This window comes from Hemicordylus capensis, chromosome 1, assembly GCF_027244095.1.
Source record: "Hemicordylus capensis ecotype Gifberg chromosome 1, rHemCap1.1.pri, whole genome shotgun sequence".
Taxonomy (NCBI): Eukaryota; Metazoa; Chordata; class Lepidosauria; order Squamata; family Cordylidae; genus Hemicordylus; species Hemicordylus capensis.
In genome coordinates, this window is record NC_069657.1 from 114,085,357 (window position 1) to 114,111,021 (window position 25,665).

Consider the following 25,665-nt stretch of genomic DNA (forward strand, 5'->3'; position numbering starts at 1 on the left):
ATCAGGCAAACTGTATGTAGTGCTGGAAGAAATTGCCTCCAAACCATCGTTGCAAACGCACTCTAAACCATAATTTTAGGCAGTTCTTGGTCAGAGCTAACCATGGTCTAAACTTCACTCTCCAGCTGTTGAACGACAACTCCTATCACTTTAATGTGGCTGGGGGTGATCGGGGTTGTAGTTCAACAAATCTGGAGGGCCAAGATTGCCTACCCCTGATCTAAAGAGAAAGTAGGAAGGGAAGGAGGGAGTGTGTGAGCTTGCCACACATTCCTGATCTCCAGACCATTGTTTAGAACAAAGGTTCTCAACCTAGAGTCCCCAGATGTGGTCAGAGTACAACTCCCATCCTCCCTAGCCATAGTGCCCAAGGCCATTGTGGCTGGGATGATGGGAGTTGTAGTCCAACAACATCTGGGGACCCCAGGTTGAGAATCTCTGGTTTTAGAGGGTTGTATTTCTCTACCTTTGAACTGAGTTACCGTGTGGTGAGCTTTCAGAACCTACCTCCGGCACAGAAAGGAAAAAGCATGTGGATTATCAGCCCTTGTGATTTTATTAGTTAATATGAAGCCTGTGTTTTGGTCCGGCTAGCTGCCTGCTGTTAAATCCCCACCTGTTGAGCTCCAGCTTAAGCCCCTGGCTCTGTTCTTTCTGCTGTACACTGAAGTGTAGACAGCACATAATTGTAGCATTCTTTGTAATTAAGGAAGTTGTACTGCTCTTGTTGTTGTTTTTAAGTTGCATTTGTTTTGGTATACCACAGTAGTTGTGCCAGCTGTTTGCATATTGTTTTCCTCTTAAAATGCAACATGACTGCTTACAGTGCATTGAATTTTTTTTAAATTAATATATATTAATTAATCATGACCATGCAACATTTCATAAGTGAGTTCACCAAAGATAAATCTGGGAGCCAGAATAGGAACATAGGAAGCTGCCATGTACTGAGTCAGAACGTTGATCTATCTAGCTTAGTATTGTATGCACAGACTAGCAGTGGCTTCTCCAAGGTTGCAAGCAGGAATCTTTCTCAGCCCTATCTTGGCGATGCCAGGGAGAACCTTCTGCTCTTCCCAGAGTGGCTCCATCCCCCTGAGGGGAATATTTTACAGTGCTCACACATCAAGTCTCCCATTCATATGCAACCAGGGCAGACCCTGCTTAGCTAAGGGGACAAGTCATGCTTGCTGCCACAAGGCCAGCTCTCCTCGCCTCTTCTACCTTTGTTGCAAGGTGGAATAAGATTGCCACCTTGCAACAAAGACATAAATCTTCCAACACAGTGGACACCCTTGCTAACTGAGAAAAAGATATCTTTTAATATGGTGATTCTCTTGTATTTAGCAGGGCAACTGTCCCTTAATAACCCCAGTACGGCATCTCTCCAGTGGTTGTTGCTAGGATCTACTTTGTACTTTGTTTTTAGACTGTGAGTCCTTTTGGAGCAGGGAACCGATGTTATTTATTATTTTTCTATGTAAACCACTTTGAGCACTTTGATTGAAAGGCACTATACAGTCTAAATATTTCTAGTAGTATTAGTAGACATACCATCATGATTGTGCAACCCACAGAGAGGAAAAGAAGGGAGCAGATGGCAGGATCAGGGCAAGAATATGTTTGACAAACCAGGCTGACTTGTTTACTGCTGTGCATTGGTAGATCCATCTGGTGTCTGGGTTGCAGAGTAGCATCTCTAGACCAGAAAATTATTCCTATCACTGCATTTTCTGTTTGAGGGCAGGGTGTAACAACTGGCAGACCACTCATTTGGGTTTTGGCTGAATTTGGGCTGTCTCTTACAGAATTCCATTTTTAAAAAATGTTGGTATAGTACTGTGGTCAGCAGTGGCCTGACCTTGCAGCTGGAATCTATTACTGCTTCTTAATGACACTTTCCTCTCTGTCTCACTCTGTGAGTGAGAGACTTTTAGCTTTTGCCATGATTACTTAAATCCTCAGAAATGGAAGAAGTTCAAAATCAAATTGCATTTTAAAACCCTGTAAAACATTTGTGGTTTACCAGCCTTCGTTGACAAAATTGTAACCTTTGTAATGCATTTATGTTAATATTCTTAACTGTGATTATCCTGTGCTCTAAAATTCTAGGAAACATCAAATATAACCACACTTCAGTTACTTGTGTTCTTAACCTATTGTTCTCTTTAGTCCCAGGTGAATCACCATACTTCCGCCAGTAATGAAACCTATCAAGAACGGCTGGCAAGATTAGAAGGCGATAAAGAATCTCTTATATTACAGGTATGTACTTTACAGCACCGTCAGTGTGCACTGAACTTTATCAATAAGCTTGATATTTGATATGGATTCAACCTAACAGCAGAAGAGAATTCTGTATGTGTGCTTTTGAAAAAATGCTTAGCTACTGAATGTGAAATAATTTGGAGTTGTCCTGTGTGATGAAATCAATGGACTTTATTCATTTTGAAATGTTATTTGGGATTTTGCTTTGAAATAAAGCCCTTCCAGAAGTTAATTGTACATTTATTCATTATCAGTGCAATCTGTGATGTCCTATGTGAATATATAGTCAGTTTCCTGTCTGAAAATCCTGCATGTTTAATTGTTTAAATATTGAACTAAGCTGATCTATATTGATAGAGAAATAAAGGAGAATCTCAGTGTTAATAAGGTCAAATGGAAAGTGGTTTCACCTAGCCTGGGGTAGAGACAGGAAGAATGAGTCTGAGCAACATTGCTTGTAATTATGAAAAGAGGTAAATGATTCAGCTAGGTATTTGCATGTCAAAACAATGCTATGACGGCCTTGTTTATATGTTATCAGTATTGGCATGGTTAGCAGTAGTGGCTTCTTCCTTGCCAATCCTAGTGACCAATCCTACTAACATTGTTGGAATTTATTAATTGCTGTTTATATAGCACCACTGTTGTACACAGGCACTTTACAAAGCAGCAGAAACAAAACTGGGTCTCTAGTGGTCTGTTCACTGTAGATGGACTCATACATTCTCCACATATATAGTCCATCTTCTGTAGCCTAAAAATAATGTTACGGTGAGGAACTTCAGGCTATAAAGTAAGATGGGATCACCTCTTTATATTTCTATCATCTTCCATTCTCCTCAAGAAGAGTAGAGGCTCTTCTAACTCATGAGAAACATCCATTACAAAAAGAAAAGAGTAATGACATCTGCAAGATAGGTTCTTGGATATAGTCAGCACTCTGATGTACTAAGCCTTGGAAGCAGCACTTGATTTTGGTTATACCTCCCAGGTCAAATGCTCTGTCTTCCAACACAGAAGTAACATCCGTATGGGATAGTGAGTCACAGACTGTATACAGAGGCATGCGAGTGTCCTATGTGAGGGGCTGGAGTATATCTTGAAAAGTTAAACCACCAGGTTGGATAAATGGCATATTTCCTTGTGGAAACAATGTCTTCATTCCTTCCACTCCCACAAATAAATAAGCAATGGCATTGTTCCAAGGGGAGATGAAGGAATGCACTCTTGATTCCATAATGCAGCCTGCACTGCATTTAATTGGCCCCTGGCAGACACAGATGCCTCATCATTTCTCATAAAGCACACACTCACCTACTGTATGAGTCCTCACCGGTTGGGCAAGGAGGGCAGGAACTGGGAGTCAACGTTAACTGGGTTATCTTGCAGATGTTCTTTTGGGATCTGATCAAAACTGCCTTGGGGTTGTTTTAATGAAAGGCGGTATACAAATTTAACAATAAAATAAATAAATACTTTTTATATTCTATTGAGACAGATAGACAGACAGACAGACAGACACAACTGAACCCACACAGAGCATCTGTGTGCTAGGACTTTGTTGCTCTCCTTGCCCCTCGCCACAGCCCCTGTTTTATTGCTCAGTGTCAACAATCCACTCTCAGACGCCTCCTCCTGTTCGCTCACCCCCGCTCCACCACCACTTGCCCCCTCCCTGTTCGTTCCTCTTCCCTATCTACATATGGAATCCCCACTGCCCAATTACCACGGTGTTTCTGTTCTGCTACCTCTGATTGGTAAAGCACTGTGTGGGCGGGGCTTGCCATGTACGACCTTAGTGTATTATATCGATAAATAGAAGAATGAAGTATGTCTCTAATTTTAATTCAGAAAAACAAAACAAAAAACACCTGTGTCTTGAGGTATAAAAGGCTTAGGGAATGCTGGCGCAAGAAAATATAATTAGCCAGGAACTGAACTCTTAAACATTTGGATTCAGTTGTGGTTCAGGTTCACTGCATTCATTGTAATTCTCAGATTGAGACATTAACTTGTCTTAATAAAGTGATTCAGCAGTCAGTTCAGACACAGTTCAGATCTAGTTGAAATTGTTTAGATACATTTCATGCAGAATAACATCAAGCTCTGTTGCTAGCAATGTACCATATAACATGAATACAAAGAATTGTTTAACTTGAGAGAAATATTTAACTTTGTTTCACATTTTTAAGGGTTTTATAAACAAAATATATAAACATTATGTGGGCAATATTTTGTAAATGGTGCCTTGAAGAAAAACTATTTCAGTGATATGTGTAACTTGAATTGTTATTCCTTCATACTAAGATATATTATTTAGATGCACCTTTTAACAAATCCAAACAACAAGAAAAAAATATAATTACCAGGATCCACCAACTGTTGTAATTTTTAAAAAGGAAAATGTGTATTCAGGATCTCCTAACAGTTAAGGCCTAGTCAATATTCAGGGATCCTGAGTGCACACTATTGCTTAAGAAGCATTTTGCTGGATCAAGCCTTCCTCATGCTGTATTTCCTGCAAGTATCCCAGCAGAACAGGCACTAGGTAGTCCATCGCAAATTGATCAGAAGTCCACCAGTGAATCACGGCCTAGTCCTGCCTAGTCCTGCTCTAGTGCAGTGTTTCGTAACCTTGCCCCCACCCCCCGATTGTGTTGTTGGACTACAACTCCCAGAATCCCCAGCCACAAAGGCCATGTCTGGGGATTCTGGGAGTTGTAGTCCAACAACATCTGTGGGCCCAGGGTTAAGAAACCCTGCCCTAGTGCATTGTTAATTGCTTCCCCATCCCATTCCCAGGAGGCCTAGATAGCACTAGAGCTCTCCTGGTACCAGGTGGGGAGGATACATAAGTGGAATTCTCAAGAAATAATGTGTCTACTCCCTTTTTATGTCACTTGAGCAATCTTCCCCTCACACACACACGCACCCCATGACAACCAATCAGACATTCTGACCATATCCCAGCTAGCACATATCCCTCTTCAAATAGCAAAAAAAATCCCCTTAAAATACACTTTTGTACATCCAAGATGGTGCACATTTATATACTTTCCAAAATGGACCTGGAATATGAATGTGGAAGTCCTGAAGGAGCCATAAAACCTGTAGGACAAAATGTCTTTCTGTTCAACCACCACAAGCGGCCCTCAACAATCCCTATGTTGATTTGTCCTGTTAGGCTTATCACATGTATTCAGTGCTAGTTAGATGTGTTTTTAAAAAAACAACAACCCAGAAATGCACACAAACTCTCCTGCACATCAACTACCAATGAGTGAAGGGAAAGTACATGGTTATTTTGTGGTGCAGGAGTAATTCTCACAAACTGGGTGGCAGTGTGTTTGCATGTACATTCAGAGTGGGGCCTTCCTGGTTCAACCTGAGCGGGATCTAAAATTAACTGAGTAGACATTAAAAAAAAATGTTTGTGCATGCACATGTGCACAGTTTAGAGGAAACACTGATTAGCACAACAAAATTCAGAATCCATTTTGTTCTGCTCCTACTTCCTTTCTGTTAAACATCGGCCAAAAGCAAAGGGCAGCAGGCTCTTACAGAAAAAGTGGGACGTGACCATTTACCATGTCCCAGATAATAATGAAACTGTCACATCTGGCCAGAACATGGACATATGCTGTCCTCAGCAGCCACCACACAGAAGTTCCCTTTTCTCCAGCATGAAGACACTTGGTCATCTGGTTAGGGATCAGTTAGGATGCTTTGTTTTCTTGGTTAAGGCTCAGATAGAACGTCAACTAAAATAACATTAGAAGACATGCAGGAAAGTGAGTTTTTCATCTGGCACTGGAAATACGTCACATTCAAAAGAAACTTCTCTGGGGAGGGCATTCATCTCATAACATGCTACCTTGAAGGGGACACCTCATTCCACTCACCATGCACCTAACTTCAGAAGATGTGTGGGAGTGGGGGGAGCTTGCAGGAGGGCCTCTGAAAGTGATTGCAAGGTTGAGGGTCTCAAGCAGTTTAGGATTTTACAGATAATGACCAGGACTTTGGATTGTGCAGAGGTGTAATATCACTTTCTTAAGTGCATTTGTCTCACCTGATATGTTCCTTACCATGGTTCATGTGGTCTGAATAATGCAGAATGAATGAGGCTGTGTTAGTAAAACTTTATTATTGCTTATACAAACATTTATTTATTTCAAACATAAACATAATGAAATCCATATGTGTTAAGTAAGTAGTATGCCACTACTCTTTGAGAGTTATTACTTGTACACAAAGAAATTGTTTGAATGCCAGATGATTCTTGGAAAGTAGAATTTACATCTTCAAATGACATCCATGTCTTCCACACAGGGGCCAGTGCAGTTGTAACAAGAGCCAGGATTAAATTCTGGCTTTGTTGTTCTTGCACCTCAGAAGCACATGCTTCCTAGCCACCCAACCTTCCCTGCCTGCCAGAATGGAAAGAATTCTGATTATCTTTAAAAACAATCGAGGGTCTCTTGTTATGTCCAAACAGAGTAATCTTGGCTTATTCTAGCCACAGTTACAAAAGCAGGATCTAGTCCAGAATTAAATCCCTGGTTTTAAATCCAGATTTATTCTTAATTCTGATTAGAATCACTGGGTTTGTACATAACGAGCAATCCTAGCTTGTTCCTAAGCAAAATCAAAAGTATTAAGAATCAAAAGTGGAATTCTTCCAACTCTTGCCTAGTAAAGGGGTGACTTGGAGGTGGCACACAAAGCAAGGATTTAGTCCTGGCTCCTGTTACATCTGAACTGGGCCAGTTTTCTTTCATATGACTGAAAAAGCAGATACTGTATTGCGTGCTGTGAAAGGAGGGAAAACGGTTAGCCATTCTGAGAGAAAATGCAAATGTGATGTAAGCAGTTAGATATGAAAGATGGCCAAGATTCATATGATGGTCAATTCTGAGCTTTGCTTCCTACTGTTCAAGCAGACCAAACCCAGCAACAAGCATCCCCTTACTCCATAATTTTCCCACAGAAAGATGTAAGGGGAAATTAAAGTGAATAGAAAAATAAAGAGAGACATGGGGGAATAAGAGAGACAGCAAGGAATTTGGTGGTTGCTTGCAAAAAAAGGGAGAAAAGTTATGAAAACTGAAAGGAGATATGCATATTTTCTGTGTTTTCCCTTTTTCTTTCTCTCCTCTTTCTTCATAAACAACCTACTTCCTTGTTAAGCCCCATAGGCCCAACTGCACATGCACAAAAACCTAATTTGCACTGCACACCCTTTTTTTACACTGCACAAATGTGTCTAGTTGTAGAATTATGGACTGTGTGAGAACCACAACTGTGCTGCATCAGCTAAAGAGCCCAGTATTTCGTAGAATGTTGGAGTTGGAAGGGACCTTGAAAGTCTTCTAATCCAACTTCCTGGAGCATTTCCAGATGAGGCTTTTAGCTTGGAATGGAGGGTATGCATTTGCACATTGGCTGGATTCGTGTCGAAGGCCATGTGAGGGATTGTGGAGCACTCCAGATACGATTTGGATTTTTTCATTGCATGTTAGAGCTCGACCCAATTTATGCCCATGGTAAAGAAATTTCATTTTTGTGTTGGGTTTTTGGGGCAAACTCGAACTTGCAGTAAAGCCTGCTGTCTGGGAAAGCTCCTACTCCGTGCAGGAAGCTGCTACAGCATCACTGGCAGATGAATTTCCAGGCTTTGTTTGAAAACCTCCCGTGAAGGGGAGTCTACCACTGCATGAGGCAGACTGTTCCACTGTTGCACAATTCTTAACAGTTAGGAAATTCCTTCTAATGCCTAGCCTTCCTTGTAATTTTGATCTGCTTCCTTGTAATGCTCACCCTTTGGGTCTAGTCCTGCTCAAATGCATGACTTTACATTTGTCTCTGTCGAGCTTCATCTTGTTGGTGTTGGCTCAATATTCAAACTTGTCCAGATGAAACTGAATCGTAAGTCTGACTTGTATGGTGTTAGCTATGCCCCCTCCACCAGCTTCATATCATCAGCATATTTGATAAACGTCCCCTCTATTCCCTTCTCCAACTCATTAAAATGTTGAACAGCATAGGGTCCGGAACACTCCACTCCATAGGTACCCTGTGGCACTCCACTTGATATCTCCTTCCAGGATATGGTGCCATTACTCTTTAGGTACAGTTTTTCAACCAGCTGTGAATCTATCTAATAGTAGCATAATCTCTAGACTGCATTTTACCAACTTGCCTACAAGGATATTGTGGGAGATTTGTCAAATGCTCTGCTGAAATAAAGATACACTGTGTCCACAGCATTACCATGATCCACTAAACTATAACTATGAAAAAAAGATGAGATCAAATATGGCATGCTGTTTTGATAAGAACTTCCTTGTGGTTACTTTTTGCAGCATGTTCTATGATGAAAGTGATGTGGAGGTGATGGTATTATCTTCACTTGAAGGTATTACTATCTTTCAAGCTGTCGTTTGGTTTCCTAGTTTCCTACATGATCTAATTCTTTACTAAGAGTCTGGGGAAAAAATTGTCTAGTAAGAGGAATTGCTTCACTCATTTTATCTACCATGTTATGTCAAAACATTACGCAAAATTATACAAACTGTGTTAAGAAATACATAAGATGCATACAGAGTTGTTTAGGTTATTTTGTCAGATTCGAAAGGGCATACAGCTACATGAATTCTGGAAACTGTGCATTGTGTTGGTAATGTTGTTTCTATATTTTCTGTTGAATATCAAAATCTTAATATTTTGGTCTTTTAAGTGGTATTATTTATTTTTGTTCACTTTGGTATCCAGATGAGTTTTTGCTGAATGGGCAGAAGAGAGAGCTATATTATTGCAATACTGTAAGAGGGATAGCACATGATTTGGTGACCAACTAAGTATGGGGGTGGGGGGAGACATGCACCTTTTGAACTGGGTGGATGGTGTCAATGGGTAAGGAAAGTTCTTGAGATTAAAACTTGGGAGAAAAAAATGAGAAGTTCAGTCTTGGACATATTACAATACCAGTTACTCCAGAAATTTCAGCCAAAGGATTCTGTAAATCTGTAGGAAGTTCTGTTCAGCCTTGTGTACTGAACAGCACTGTATAAATAATGTCACTCTCCTGTGGTCCCACTTCTAGTGGTGGTGTTAAGGCGTTTGAGATTTGCCATTCAAATAAAGCCATAGATATCGCTAGCCTATAAAAGAATTTGTTGACTGCCTGCCAGCCAGTATGGTTATTTGTGGCACGTGATTGAATGGGGGAAAAACACAACCCTTTCAGTTGACAAAAGGTTTCTCAATCACCAAACATGATTCTTACTCTCCACAGGTGACTAGGTGAGTGGTTATTTAGAATCCTCTTCTTAGATGTGACTGGACTTGCTCTGCTTTGTAGCCAACTCTTTTCTCCCTAAATCTAGATTACTTGGAAAAGACTACAATTATATCCTTTTACCATAGTACAAAAGGTGTGTCTCTGACGCATAACTCTGCTATATTTCTTTTTCAGTTTTTATTAATGGTAGACTTTTCAGAAAGGAAAGGAGGGGACATGCAAACTTAGCAAATCTTTGAAGTTCTTCAGTCAAGTTATTCCAGAACTCAGATTTAATCAGATAAAAGAAATCTGGAAGATCTGGTTCGTGGGTTTTCCTACCATACTTAATTATTTGACAGTCCAATTTTCCAGAAGGTGTAAGGCTGGTGTGTTTTCCCGCTATGTTAGCTATTGTTCCCCCCCCCCCCCGACTTCTAATAGGTAAGACTGCTGTTCATTGCTTTGTATTTCATGTTGTGCTTTGTAGTGGTAATGGGGGGTGATACCATACTTCTAGCTCCCTGAGAGTTTTTGCTAATTCCTTCTTTCACAGCAGTGTGTTGCCTGAACCTTTCTTTCATGTTTTAGCTTGCAACGCTTTGAACCGGTGAAAAGCTGTGCACTGTCAGTGTTAAAACATGTCTTTTGCGTATTACGTTTTTTAATAGTTATAAAAAGCTTTATCGATAGGTAAACTGTTCTCCTCTTCTTGTAAGAAGTCAGGCAATTGGTTGGCTTACTGAAGAGCTCTTTCTTTGTGTTTTCCCCTTTTTAATGAGAGAGGTCTTGGCAGAAACTGAAAGAACAGTGCATGCTCAGAGCCCGCTTTCTACAGGGGTTCCCCCCCCTTCAAAGGATTATTTACTGTAAATACTAGTGCATGGATCTCAGTATTCCTTTTTCTAGCCTCAAGGTGTCTCTGCCTTTACCTTTTTAAATTTTGAAATGTTTCATCTCTTCAAAATATAATATAATGACTTTTAAAGGTAAGAAACAATGTTCTTTTAAAAAGTGTCAAATATTTAAAGGCTTCTGATGACTAGGTGCATGTAAATAATAGAGTGTGCGGGAAAAGAATGGCAGAGTGGAGAAAAACTTGCCTAGGGAGTGAGAGGTTGCTGGTTTGAATTCCAGCTGGTTTGTTTCCCAGACTGTGGGAAGCACCTATATTGGGCAGCAGCGATACAGGAAGATGTTGAAAGGCATCATCTCATACTGCGCAGGAGATGGCAATGGTAAACCCCTCCTGTATTCTACCAAAGACAACCACATGTCTCTGTGGTCGCCAGGAGTTGACACTGACTCGATGGCACAACTTTACCTTTAGTGCAGTTCAGAGTATGGCCTTGGATCTGAGGAGACATGGATTCAATCCCCACCTAGCCATGAAACTCACTGGGTGACCTTATGGGGCAGTTTTTATTTCTCATACTCATCTACTTCACTGGTGATATGAGGATATATCATGATTATTGCTTGCTACCAACCAAGGGAACTTTGGAATACAGATTTGAGGATGGGTGGAAGAGGGAGGGAGGAGAGAGAAACGTCAACTTACTGATATTTCAAAAGTATAAAATATTTATTTTTGTTAATTGTTATTTGATTGTGGTGTTAATATTTTTCCCCAATTACAGGTGAGTGTTCTCACAGACCAGGTGGAGGCCCAAGGAGAAAAAATCAGAGACCTAGAAGTTTGTCTTGAGGGACACCAGCTGAAACTAAATGCTACTGAAGAAATGCTCCAACAGGTAGAAGTATTGAATTTTTATGGAAGCACTTTATTAACAAGCAAACTCTGTGTACACAACTGATTCTATAGTCCCTTGAGCAAATAGGTTGCATTTAAATATCTCTCCAGCTTATAATGTTCATAAGCTGGGCTTTGCTGGTTCATTGGTGGTGGTATATATTTAGTTGTATAAGCCTGTAACCAGTAGGAACGTAAAATGACACCATTGTATGTATTATTCATTATAGTCTGACAAAGAAAAGTCAACAGGAGGACTGGATCTGACTAAAAACCTGTTAGACTGGTTAGATGTGGAGGCTGACTGAATAACATTGGTGGCTTAGAAGCGGTTTCCACAGTGTTTGGTTTGAAATTGAAAATAAATTGCGCTTAAAATACTTGACTCTCAAATTTGGAAAGCTAGCCATTTCAATAGCTTTCTTTGCTGTTTATTCCTTTTAATTGTACACCTGTGTAAACAGGTTTCCTTATAGCCACTTGCTGGTTGGACAGTAGACCCAACCCATCCCTGCCCTTGGGGAGCAGCATACAAAGCAGAATCCATTTTGAAACCGAGACTGCTGAGTCAAACTGTAGCAATGGTTAGTACATATGACACACATTCTGAAGATGTGCTTCTTCATGCCTCTAAGCTTGGAGTTCTTTAGGTGCATCTGGAACTTAATGTACCTATGATCTGATGCAAGGATTCCTCTATCACCTTGCTGTGATGAAGCTGCAACTGTTGTTGGTCCCTGGCATTTGTTTTTGTATTTGCATGCACAGAGTTTCCCCTTCAGATGTTACAGAAAATATGTGGTCAGCATGCTGTGAAACTTCAGAGACCCACCTTTTTCTGTAACCTGTGTCCAATCTAAGATGCCTGATGCATGCCACGCACTAGAGAAAGTACTGAGCTGCATTGTTCGTTGCATGGAAAGTGTAATGAGGGCAAAAATTCCAGAATTTGGGATAAGTCCCAAGACACTCTTCTTAAGTGCATGCTTTTTTCACTGCTATGGATTAACTAGATGGCCTTAGGCAAGCCACTCTCTCTCAGACTCCCATTAGCAATGTAGGAATAATGATAAAGACCTATTTTATGCAGTTGTAAGGATTACAGTGAGATAATGCATGCAGATCACTTTGAATACTTTGAAAACACTACGCCATTATCAAGGCTATGAGGTATTCCTATATAATTGTATATATGGCTGACTGTGTCTCGTGCTATTATTTTTACATGTGGTTTGTAGTAGATTTTTAATTGGCATTTTTGTTGGGAAATTCCAGAAGTGTGCAATTTAGGACTGATTCACACAGCTCTTAGAAATGTGGCAGCAGCAATTTAATAATTGATCTGGGTCAATTATATAGATTTAAGTATGCCAATGGCAAAGTATTTGCTTGAGTCACAAGTACAAAAGATGAATTATCAGGCTTGTTTTTGTAGATACCAGAACTATGGGGTGTGCTCATGCCCACAGTACATGCGGGACTGTTTTGCCTTGAGCTTTACTGAATCTCAACAGACAGCCTAGATAAAAGAAAAGACATTTACCACACAGCCTTTAAGATGTTGATAATACATGTTGGCACTTTTGTCAGTTTACACTGCTAACAGTGTGCATTTATCAGTGTAAATAAATAGTTACATGTAAACTTTAGATCAGCTTTCTGCTGGTTTTAGTTCTGAATACCTTGTGGACTTGTTCCACAGTTCATGAAGTTTGTCTTTATGATATCAGTACCTCTTTTTTGGGGGAAGGGCTTAGTCTTCCCCTCAATCATGTATTTTCCAATATTGGTGGGGGGTTTTAATTCCCTTTTATTCTAGACCATTATCATGCTTTGTCATATATCTAAACCAATACAGATTTACCCCTTGCCATTTTTATACCCAACATTTCTCTCACTTCTTCATTCCCTATTTTATCTTTTTTTTAGTCTACTTTCCAGTAGGCTTATGAGATCACCTGACATTCTGTATGTGTGTCCATGTCTCCCCCCACCCCTATCAACTTAGTAACACCTAGACCAATATGAACCAAATCAGGTACAGTTATAGGGACACATAGGGGCACCTCAAGGGCATAGTTTGTGATGGAAACTTTGGAGGCATGAGTGAGCTAACTTGTGAACCGCTTAACCGATTTGTTCTTTTAACATAAGAACAGCCCTGCTGGATTAGGCCCAAGGCCCATCTAGTCCAGTATCCTGTTTCACACAGTGGCCCACCAGATGCCACTGGAAGGAGTTGAAGGCATGCCCTTTCTCCTGCTGTTACTCTCCTGCAACTGGTACTCAGAGGCATCCTGCCTTTGAGGCTGGAGGTGGCCCACAGCCCTCCGACTAGTAGCCATTGATAGACCTCTCCTCCATCAAGTTATCCAAACCCTTCTTAAAGCCATCCAGGTTGTTGGCTGTCACCACATCTTGTGGCAGAGAGTTCCACAAGTGGATTATGCGTTGTGTGAAAAAGTACTTCTGTTTGTTGGTCCTAGATTTCCCAGCAATCAATTTCATGGGATGACCCCTGGTTCTAGTGTTATGTGAGAGGGAGAAGAATTTCTCTCTATCCACTTTCTCCACACCATGCATGATTTTATAGACCTCTATCATGTCTCCCCGCAGTCATCTTTTTTCTAAACTAAAACGCCCCAGGTGTTGTAGTCTTGCCTCATAAGAAAGGTGCTCTAGACCCCTGATCATCTTGTTTGCCCTCTTCTGCACCTTTTCCAGTTCTACAATGTCCTTTTTTAGATGTGGCAGAATTGTACACAGTACTCCAAGTGTGGTCGCACCATAGTTTTGTATAAGGGCAATACAATATTAGCCATTTTATTTCCAATCCCCTTCCTAATGATCCCTAGCATGGAATTGGCCTTTTTCACAGCTGTCGCACATTGAGTCGACACTTTCAACGAGCTGTCCACCACGACCCCAGGATCCCTCTCCAGGTCAGTCTCCGACAGCTCAGATCCCATCAGCGTATACTTGAAGTTGGGGTTTTTTGTCCCAATGTGCATCACTTTACACTTGCCAACACTGAACCTCATTTGCCACTTTGTCACCCTCTCCCCCAGTTTGGAGAGATCCTTTTGGAGCTCCTCACAATTTCACATGTCTATGGCCCTTCTCCACCTGATCTGCTGTTGCTACTTCAGTACCATTTTTCACTACCACTACCATTTTCAGTACCATTTACCACATGACCCTAGCCAATCAGAAATTGCATAGTGAAGGCAATTACTTTGACACCACATAGCCAATCAGACTTGATTGTTTGATGATGATATTAAGGGTGAACAAAGGCCTCCATGCCAAGGATCATTAGGAAGGGGGTTGGAAATAAAAATGCTAATATTATAATGCCATTATAAAAATTGATGGTGTAGCCACATTTGGAGTACTGTGTACAGTTCTGGTCACCATATCTTAAGAAGGACATTATAGAACTGGAAAAGGTGTGGAAGAGGGCAACCAAGTGTTAAGTGCCCAGGGGTGGTTGATTGGCATTCCCAATGTTTGAGCTGTGTAGGGAATTAGCTGTTAAAGGGGTCAGCTCCACCAGTTTTAATTTGTGCAAACATCTGGAAGAATGACTGGATTTGAGACAAGGATATAGATTCAAAATTAAAAAGATGACTTTATTTGAGAGAGTGGGGGTACAGGAAGAGAATTGTGTGGTTAAAGCAATAAAATCACGTTACTAAGCAAATTAACTATGAGGCATTTCTAACTTAAATAGCAATAAAGTATGTTTCTAAATAAACCAGCTGCAATGAGGCATTTTAGCTTAAGGTCTAATTGTGTAAGTTTCCCAGGCGGGCAAGAGAGAGAGATTTTGAGAGAGAGAGAGATGGGGTTGGATTTACGAAAGGGGAACAGAGATCGTTTCGGGCCCAAGGAGTGGCCAAGACTCATATTATTCACCTGATCTGGACAAGAATATTTCTGGGCTGCGTAATCTCACTCCTCGGAATGACGGGAAGCAGGAGGGGTGCAGGGATTAGTGTAAGGAGGGATGTCCACGAGAATGGCTTCTCCGTGGGTCCAGCTTCCTATAGGTGTGAGGCAAGCTGGATAGATTGGCACAAGGACCGATCCAGGTAGTGATATCAAGCTCTTTGTAGATTGCAGGAGCACATATGGAATGCTCAGTGGGGTCTCAAGTATGGCATACAAGGGAGTGCGAAGGTGGCTGGATGGCGTCCCAAGTATAGCACACGGTGGAGTATACGAAGAAGCACGAAGATGGTTTGTTGAAGCATCTGATGGAGTCCCAAGTGAGAGGCACAAGGGATCACTTGTAGCGTGGGTTGGAGTCCCGAGTGAGAGGCACAGGGGAGCACGAAGATTGTAGAGAGCATTCGATGGAGTCCCAAGTGTAAAGCACAAGGGAGCACACTGGGTCATGTAACTGGGGATAGTTATATCCCAAAATGTGCCTTGGGATATGTGGGGGTACATTCCTACTGTCATACTTTTGCTGTCTAGAATTATCCAGGTAGACCTGCATAGAATTAATTGTTACTGATGGTTCTTCCTGGATGTGACAATGTGGGAATCACTTTTTGTGTGCAAGACAGAGTATGCAGGTGCACCTGGGTGGGCTTTCTAACAATCCTATAAATAGTTTCAATGGATACACCTCTGGGCCTAGTCACTGACTGTAATGCGAAGATCATTATTTCACCACCTTATCTGCCTTCCTTCCTGCTGGCATAATCGGCTTGTTAAGTGTGTTATCTCCTGTGAAAGGAGAGGGGAATGAGGTGTTTCACTCATAGTATAGGGTGACCTTGAAAGTTAACTCAGTATACTCCTGGAGTCTACTTAGCTGGGACTCCCATCTGGGGAGAGGGGGTGCATCTTATCCTTGTTCCAGTTTGCTTTGTTTGAAGCCAAATCCAGGGGTGACTAACCCACTACCAACTAAATGATTTGTCCCCATGTGTACCATAAACTGAGAAGTCATGTTGTGGAGCAGCTCCTGAGCATATACAAAGTGCAATCTCCAAGCCTGGAGATGCAAGCCAACAGGGAGGCTCCTGGGAGCCAGACAAAATAAGCATGGCTGGTAACACAAGATGATCAGGAGCCTTGAGCACCTTCCTAATGAGGCAAGGCTACAGCACCTGGGGCTTTATAATCTGGAACAGAGGTGACTACGTGGAGACATGATAGATGTGTATAAAATTATGCATGGAGTATAGAGAGTGGACAGGGAGAAATCTTTCTCTCTCACACAACACAAGAACCAGGAGTCATCCCATGGAACTGATGGTCAGGACATTTAGGCATGACAAAAGGAAGTATTTTTTCACACATAGCATAAATAATCTATGAAATTATTTGCCACAGGATGTGATGATGGCCACTAGCTTGGATGCCTTTAAAAGAGGCTGACCAATTCATGGAGGACCAGTCTATCAATGGCTACACATTTGGTGGCTATGGCAAGATGCCACTAAAGACCAGTTGCAGGGGAGCAGCAACAGGAGTGAGGGCATGCCGTCACCACTTGCCTGTGGGCTGCTCAGAGGCATCTGGTGGGAAACAAGATGCTGGACTAGGTAGGCCTTTGGTCTGATCCAGCAGGGCTGTTCTTATGTTTTCCCTTTAAAAATAATAATAAATTTTTATTGAAAGAAAAAAGAAAACAAAGCATAATTACATGTTCTTATGTTTTCCACAGTGCTGTCTTAATTTAGTTGTCTGCGCTTCACTTTGGCTTTACTAATATACTTCCTATTATAGGCTTTATGAATGTCCTTCCTATTATAGACCCTTCTATCCCAGTGTAGTCATGGAACAGTTGGTGTGGCTAAATTTAAAGGGTATTTGGGGGGAAATGGCAGCTTGCCAGGTGTCACCAGCTGGGTCCCTTGCCTTTTTCTTTCTTTACCTTCTGCTTCCCCAAGAGCTACTTTCCAATTTGTGTGTTTATGGTGGGAGGAAAAAATCATATTTCAGGCCTCATATGAGAGAAATAGCGCATAGGGGGAAAGTACCATTATGAAGCAGCCTTCAGACCTTGCCCATATGCCTTTCTCAATAGCAGCAGACTCTGTTTGGCCTATGGCTGCAATAAAAGAACCACCAGCCAGCGTGGTGTAGTGGTTAGAGTGCTGGACTAGGACCGGGGAGACCCGAGTTCAAATCCCCATTCAGCCATGATACTAGCTGGGTGACTCTGGGCCAGTCACTTCTCTCTCAGCCTAGCCTACTTCACAGGGTTGTTGTGAGGAGAAACTCAAGTATGTAGTACACCGCTATGGGCTCCTTGGAGGAAGAGCGGGATATAAATGTAAAAATAAAAAATAAATAAAAGAACTACTACTACTAATAGCAGCAGAGCAGGCACTTGCCTATCGTTTGTTGGAGCATAATACACATTCACTCATCCTCTTCAAACTGTTAGGCAGAGATGCATACTTACTTCGTAGAGGAATTATCCTGTGATAATGATGGCAGGGATCCTGTTGCCCTCTGAGTGTGCTGCTGAACTTGGTGATCTTTTATTTTGATAACAGAGAATGACATTATGGTCCAATCACATGTGAAACTGCCTTATACTAGCTCCTTTCAGATTGTTCTGGAATCAGCTTTATACATTTAGTGAATACACTGGGGTGCGGGGTGTGTGTGTGTGTGTGTGGCGGCAACAGGCTCAATCCCACTCCATGCATGCCTTGGTTGATGTCTACATTTCTCCATATTAGCCCTGTCATGCAGAGAGGTGTCTGTACGCCAACTAACACACATACAGCGAGGGCAGCACCTGCTGCCTTAATGCCAGCTGCATGCTAAGCATGTTCATATGTTCCAGCCTGAATGTCTGCACAGACCTACTGAGTCAAACAACTGAGCAAATTAATTTTCTGGACTAGCAGCAGCTTTCCAAGGTTTTCCCCCTACACTTCTGAGGTGTTTTAAACTGGAGATGCGAAGGAGTGAACTTGGGACCTTTTTTATTTTATTTGTCAGATTTGCAGATGATTTAAACACATTATATATTATCTGTGGCCTACATCTAGGTGGTCTACATTGTTTTTAAAATACAGCAAAAATAAAAACAAAGCAGGGTTTTTTTTAATTGACTGAAAGCTGAGGTGCATCTTAAAGGTTTTTTAAAGTGTGTTTAAAAAAAAAAAAAGAGCATGGAAAGCCCATGCTTGATGCCATGCTTGTGTACATCCAAAAGTATTGGGCACAAACATTGAATGCAGGCCTTGTCCAGATCCAGCAAGGCTGATGTTACTTTCTTATCCTAAGTCCTGTTTTTGGAACTCTCTCTGTCTGTCTGTCTGTCTGTCTGTCACATTTATATACCTTCCCATATAAAATATCTGGGTGGTTCTGTTCAGCAATAATAATTCTTCTAAGAAAATTCATCTAGTCGATATGTATAGGAACCATTACAAAAGTTCCCTGATCAAAAGTTATCCCGGCAAAGTCTTAGCCAATGAATTGTTTTAACATTAGGAATTTGAGCAGAAGGTGGAGCACCGGGAGATCTTACTACTGTTGTTTGCCAGCAAGTTAAACTGGTGGGGAGCTGAAACGTGCAGATTGCGCCATTGTTGGGAACATAGAGGAAGACTTTTCTTGTAACAGCCTCTTCTGTAAGCAGCCTGTTGACTTTCTTTTTCTTTTTTTAAAAGAATATTTCACTAATCATATATGTTTAAAGAGATTGCAATCATAGCTTGAGAAAGCAATAAGACAAATATTTCTTCTGAAATATCTTTATTCATTGATTTGCATGGTGGCAGTCCTGGATGAAATATGTCCTAAGTGCAAATTGCCATCTCTTTTTAATCTACTTTCCTTAAGGAAAGTTAGCTTATGAGATGTGCCCCTACCTCTTACCCCCATCAACTTTGCAATCCCTGGACCAATATGGACCAAATTGGAAGGTTCATATTGGTCCTTCCTATGTGTCCCTATGACACATAGGGACACTTCAGTGGCATAGTTTGTGATGATGTCATCCACCCCGATTCAAGATGGTGAATGCATAAATGTTTGAGGTGCAAGTGGGCTAACTCGTAGACCTCCTAATGGTTTGAACCAAATTTGCTACAGCTGTAGGGAAACACAGGGATGGCTCAAGGGCATAGTTTGTAATGATGTCATCCACCCCAATTCAAGATGGTGAATGCATTATTGGATCTAACTGATTTGGACCAAATTTAGTGCAATTGTAGTGAGTGAAAAAAGGGACACCTCAGTGGTGTAGTTTGTGATGATGTTATCCACCCAATTAAAGATGGCAGGTGCACAAATGTTTGAGGCGCAACTTGTGAGTTGCCTAACCAATTTGGACCAAATTTAGTCCAGTTGTAGAGATAGTGAAAGGAAAGTAGGCATATTAGACAACTTGTTGAATGTTGGATTGACAAAGACTGGCCTTCTGGAACACAGGTGGGGAGGTCCGCTTAACTGTCAACAAACTGATGGTTGTTATCACTCTGGTGAGCAACTCAAACTTGGCTGAAGAAGTTGTTCTCTTGAGTCCCTATTCTACTGAGGTGACATTCTACTGAGGTGACATTGAGAGAGGGTTCAGAGTAAAATAATTTTGACAAGCACTAACTCATTGAAGCTATTCTCACGAGCAGCAAAAAACCGGGCTAGGGAAGCCCAGCCCAGTTTTTGCTGCTCATGAGAACAGCTGGTAGCCCTGTGGCTCCCAGCGGTGGCGAACCCTGTAGATAGCCCTCCGCCTAACCCAGGTTAAATGATCGTGTGTCGGCCATGGCTGGTTGCAGCTTGGTCGGACACAAGGGGGGAGGGGGCTCCCAGAAATGTACTGTGCAACTGTGCAGTGCATTTCGGGGGGTGGGGTGCCACATGGCAGCACTTCCCTGCGCCCGGCCTCCAGAGATGCCGGGAAAGGCACGGGTGGCCCACAGTAGAGTTGCTGCTCATCTGGGTGGGCAATCTGGGCAGATTGCCCACCCAGATTGCCAGCCCGTGCGGTGCAATCTGCCCATCCAGGGACCTAGCCGTGATCATTTGCGAGGAAAGTAAGGTAAACCCTCCTTCCCCGCAGTTAGCCCTGAAGTTCTTCTCACTGATAGTGAGAAGAGCTTCATTATCTGGTGACTTTTTGAGGTTTTCTTTGTCAGTTCTGGCCCCACATAGCCTCCTGAAGACCAGTTATACTGACTTGAGATGGGATTGGCTCTCTTGCTGGCATTCCAGCTCCTATAGCCAATTATCTTTTTGGCATCTAATTTCCTCGGCAAGAAAATCATTGGCTCTGATGCCTAATGGCAATATTCTTATGATGATAAGGCTTTTGGAGTGATGGCACCTTCTCAGAAGGTGGCCTGAGTTTAGGTGACCTGATACCCAACCCTGCATCAAATGTTATTTTATTGCCTTTTTATTGTATGTTTTAACTTTTGTAAACCCCCTTGGGGTTGTCTTTTAACGAAAGGCGGTATATAAATGCAATAAATAAATAAATAAATAAATGTGTGTTTGCTTCCTTGTCTTTCAAAAGGACCGTCTATATTTTCTCTGAGATTTCCATCATGCCTATCTGTTGAAAAACAATTAAGGTGGCTTACAGAAATAAACAACAAACTGATAGTCTATAAATAACTTCTGAATAATATTTTAACAGCTAGGGTTGTGTGTTTATCTCTAGGTAGCTAGAATTTACAAAATGTAGTAGTGGCCACTAGCTTGAACTCCTTTTTAAAAGGATATGACACATTCATGGAGAATAAGTCTATCAGTGGCATGATAGCTAAATGGACTTCTGTGAACAGAAGTAGTATATTTCCAAATATCTGATCTGATCAGAGCTGCTCTTGGAAATGGAATGCTGCACTAGATGAGCCTTTGATCAATCAAGCAATGCAGTTTTTAAGATTTTAACACAATGACAAGAACACTTGTTTCAGCAGTGCCATAATAATCGCAAAGCATCAAAACTTCTCCCACAACATATTGCTTTAAGTGAAGCAGGGAACATATAGGCACAACTACAGTAGTCAGGAAGAACTATGGTGTATCATCTGTGTTGAAATGTAGTCTTTGGTTATTTCCTCTTTTTCGGTCTCATGCTGTTCAGTAATTCCTCATATACCACCTCTGCTACATTGGTGTAGGTTGAAAACATCTCTATTAATATTGAGGTTACAGCTTGTTTTTTTTTAATATGTTTAGATAGGCAGACAATATATTCAAGTGATTTATGTTGCTTTCCAGCTAATGCTCCCAAATCTGTTTCTGATTGCATTTCCAAAGCTGTGTGTTAAAATTTGCAAAGAGTGCTTGTCAGCATTTGGCTAAATGTGGAAGTTTTTAAGTTCTTCACTACACAATGTCATTTTTAAAAAAAATTCAATTAAGATTAGTGGGATAGAGGCAAGATCTGGAATTGTTCATATTGTCTAAATGAAGCAATACCTATAAGTCATCTGCATCATCTGTGGCTAATGTATGTTTAATTTGGCCCAATTTAGTTAGTTTTATTTTATTTTATTTATATTTTTATTTAAAATTCCTATATACTGCCTCCTCCAAAGACTTGGTGAACAACAACAATACCAATAACAAACAAAAATTAAAGGGCAAACGCCTGGCAAAGCAGGTAGGTCTTAAGAAGGACCTTAAAAGCATCTAGGGAGGGGGCTGAATTAATATAGGGGGGAAGAGTGTTCCAAAGAAGAGGGGCGGCCACAGAGAAGGCCCTACTATGGGCCCAGGCAAATTTTCCTTTGGATTCAAGTCTGAAGGCACATAGCAGTCTTGAAAATCCAGGTCAGGTCAGGATGGGAGATTCCCTGGAAACCCTATTTACATTGCTGTGAGGTCCATAGTGAAAAGCAAGGATATAATATGTGAAATTCTTCAGTGTTTGCTTAATTTCCAAATAAATGGAAGCTTACACCCTGTGGCATGGAAGGCTATCCACTGTCCGAGATCTCTTAGGTCTGTTGAGATTGTGCAATGGAAAGGGGAAGGCACTCTGAACATGTTCAGATACATTCACCTTTATTACCTGGCGTGTTCCAGGGTTTACCCCAAACAGAGGTTTAAAAAAAATGAGGGTTCCTAAGACGAAGCTCTCAAGAGCTGTATCTGAAAGGAATCTTTAGATATATGCAAAGGACTAAGTGTTCAAACAGTCAGTCTTCTGGCAAGTTCAGTGCTTTTCCCTTTCTTGGATTCATAATGTGTAAACAGTGGAGTGGAAGGCTGCAACGTACTGCCTGTTGCTGTGTAATCCTGAAATGGCACAAGACAGCCACATTCTCAGCTGTGTTTTGACTTAAGTGAATATCCATTTCTACCACAGCTGACACACAGAGCTCTTTTAAACTGCCATCCTCATGCCATGGTGACTCTTGCTTGAATTTTGCTTATCAGGTAGGACTCTAGCCCTTTTTCTTTCCACATCACTTCAGCTAAGGGATGGAATGTGCTGGCTTTGTCTTTCAGCAGCAGATTTCCCACAAAGTGCACAAGAAATTCTGTGTTATGCAAAGGGGAGTCTTATTTTGGAACTCTTCTGTTAAGTTAGACATCCATGCTTTTCTGCTTGTCCCTGCTTTTTAGATACCTTGGAATGTTTGATGAGGGTTTGTGATTGGTTGTCAATATCATTTTCTGGTAGTCTCTTTCTTTATAACTTATCCTAGTTTTACATAAACTATACACATCAAACCGGATGATAAACTTTCTCAAAACTCATGATGACAGAATTGAGGTATAAATCTGTGCTGCTGTTTAGTTACAAATGTGTTCAATGCTTAAGTCTCATTGAGAATATTAACTAACACTTCATTGTAAAAATCGGATAAAATGCAAGAACTTCATGTGACATAGTCTTAAAAAATACAATACAGACTTAATATATGTCAGGATTTTCTTTCTGATGTGTGCAGTATAACTATTTATATCCTTGAATCATATCACTTTTCTTTTTTTGAAAAAAAAAGGACTATTTTGTTCAATAGTAAATAAAATTTACAGTTGTCACAATAAAACAGAGAGATTGGTTCATCGCGTACTAGCATAATATATGATGGGCTATATTCTATATGTTGCCTTCTGTTGCTTTCTCTTTACTGATATTCCTCAAACTTCTGTAACCAAATTTAGCCTTGCACATGACACGTATTATCTTTTTGGTTCCAAAGTAATAATGCAGATCTGTACTTTTACTTCTTACAACTCTATATTTATTCAAGCTGCCTTCCAATTGCATCATACTGCTGGAATACTCTGTAATTTCCCCATCACAAAGTGGGTCATATTCCACTAATGAACTGTTCGGCGTAAGCATCTGCTTGAAGATGGAAATAATTACTTGCACATGTTAGCAACTGCACTATGACATTTTCTTTAAGCTGTAGTTCATATAATTTTTAGTTCAGTAGGCTTTCTGAACCTCAAGCCCCATCTGGTTACAATTAGAACAGTCTTGCTGAAACAAAATAGTACTTGATCTGGTGGTGGTGGGTTGTTGTTAGTTATTAGGTCTAGTCTATTTGCCACTTTGTGAAAGTTGTACTTTAGTGTTTTGATTTGTGATTACCCTTCACACCTGCAATCAAGTGATGATGAATATGTATGTTTGAGCCAGTACCCATAAGAACAGATGGATTAGACCCAAGGCCTGTCTAGTTTTTGGGAAGCATCTTGTTTCCCACAGTGGCCCACTGGATATCTCTGGGAAGCCAAGCAGGAGAGGAAGGCAGACCCCTGCCCTGCTGTTGCTTTTCTACAGCTAGTATTCAGTGGCATCCTGCTTCTGAACCTGGAGGAAGCCTATAGCCATCAAGACTAGTAGCCATTAACTATTGGACTTGCCCAGTATTAAACTATCTCCATATATATTTTAATTTTACACCTTATTTTCCATATAAGATTTCACAAATGTGGTAGTCAAATGTTTTGGACCTGTTTCTTTTTCCTTTTTCTTTCTTCGTTTACTTTGACATAATGTGCCTTTCTGTTGATTTCCACTACTTCGGACATTGATCCCTCCTTGCTAATACAACTGGACATTAGCATCATCCCAAAGTTTGATTTTACAGCTTGTGACAGAACTAGTAATCCTCTGCCTTGGATTCAAGTTGAACAATTTCAATTTTTCCCCTCACCCTGTTTGCATTTTAGCACTGACTTAAGAAATTTTGAATTTGAGACAGGTCTCAACAGTAAGGTCCAGAACCTATTTTAATTGCCAAGGCTAAGCCCTGGGTATGGGTAATGAGAAATATCAGGTGGGAAGAGGATGCCCTCTGAGCATGTGCTGTGTGCCTTTACCTCATCGAATAACTACAACTAGCATCTGCACATCCAGGGTCAGGAGAAAGGGTTTTCAGGGGAAACCGTTAAACAGAGAATTGTAAAAATTCATGGAAAGCAGCTCTGTACTATTACTCATGATAACTAAATTGAATTCCCATTAGAACACAGGGGAATGCTTGTTAACTTCCAAGAGGCATCCAGCTTGCCACTGTTTGAAAATGTAATGCTGGGCTAGATGGACCTTTGGGCCGGTATTTCGGTCAGCTCCCTTTGGGGCATGCCTTTTGAGGTTGGGATGATGGCAAGGCAGGGGTACTTTGTGTCTTTAATGGCAGGAATAATATGAAGATTGGGAAGGAGGAGTTTGGTTCTCTGAGGCGCTTTCCAGATTAACCCTTACCACAGTGTCACTACAGATCTGCAAAGTGTGCAAAGGGAGAGGAGAGCTGGTGTTGTGGTAGCAAGCATGACTTGTCCCCTTAGCTAAGCAGGGTCAGCCCTTGTTGCATATGAATGGGAGACTAGATGTGTGAGCACTGTAAGATATTCCCCTTAGGGGATGTAGCCGCTCTGGGAAGAGCAGAAGGTTCCAAGTTCCCTCCTTGGTATCTCAAAGATAGGGCTGAGAGAGATTCCTGCCTGCAACCTTGGAGAAGCCGCTGCCAGTCTGTGAAGACAATACTGAACTAGATAGACCAATGGTCTGACTCAGTATATGGCAGCTTCCTATGTTCCTATGTAAGTGTGCTTCCGTATTTCCTGTGTATTGACATCACAGTCCCTGCGCTGTCAGAAAGGTGCCATTCACATTTCCGATGCCTTCTTTCGGATTTAATTAAAAAATAGCTGTATGTTTCTGTTTTAGGGAGCTTCGGGCAAACTAGAAAAGACTGTTACCCCTGCTGCTGGATTTGCACAACACCCATTAATTACATTGTCAATTCGATTCTTCCAAGCCGAAGCATTTTATGGCAGTTGTAGTCTAATCTGGAAAGACCCTGAGTGGGAGTATGAGAAAAGTTTTGAGTCCAATGTTATCTTTCGGTTTCCACTTGTAAATTGTAAAGATTGAGCTATGGTGGTGAAGTTTAAC

The 25,665-nt window shown here is 41.2% G+C and overlaps 1 protein-coding gene across 15 annotated transcripts in view; it reads left to right on the forward strand.

The window, feature by feature from the left end:
* Window positions 1-25,665, forward strand: part of PPFIBP2 (PPFIA binding protein 2) — a 168,552-nt gene that overhangs the window by 79,790 nt on the left and 63,097 nt on the right. For all 15 annotated transcript variants that reach the window (XR_008308610.1, XM_053256170.1, XM_053256150.1 and 12 more), the window contains 2 exons: window positions 2,173-2,265; window positions 11,191-11,304. Coding sequence is in view for 14 of the 15 variants with exons in the window: in XM_053256170.1 (XP_053112145.1) it covers window positions 2,173-2,265; window positions 11,191-11,304 (207 nt within the window). In the remaining variant the exon portion in view is untranslated. The remainder of the gene's footprint in view (window positions 1-2,172; window positions 2,266-11,190; window positions 11,305-25,665) is intronic.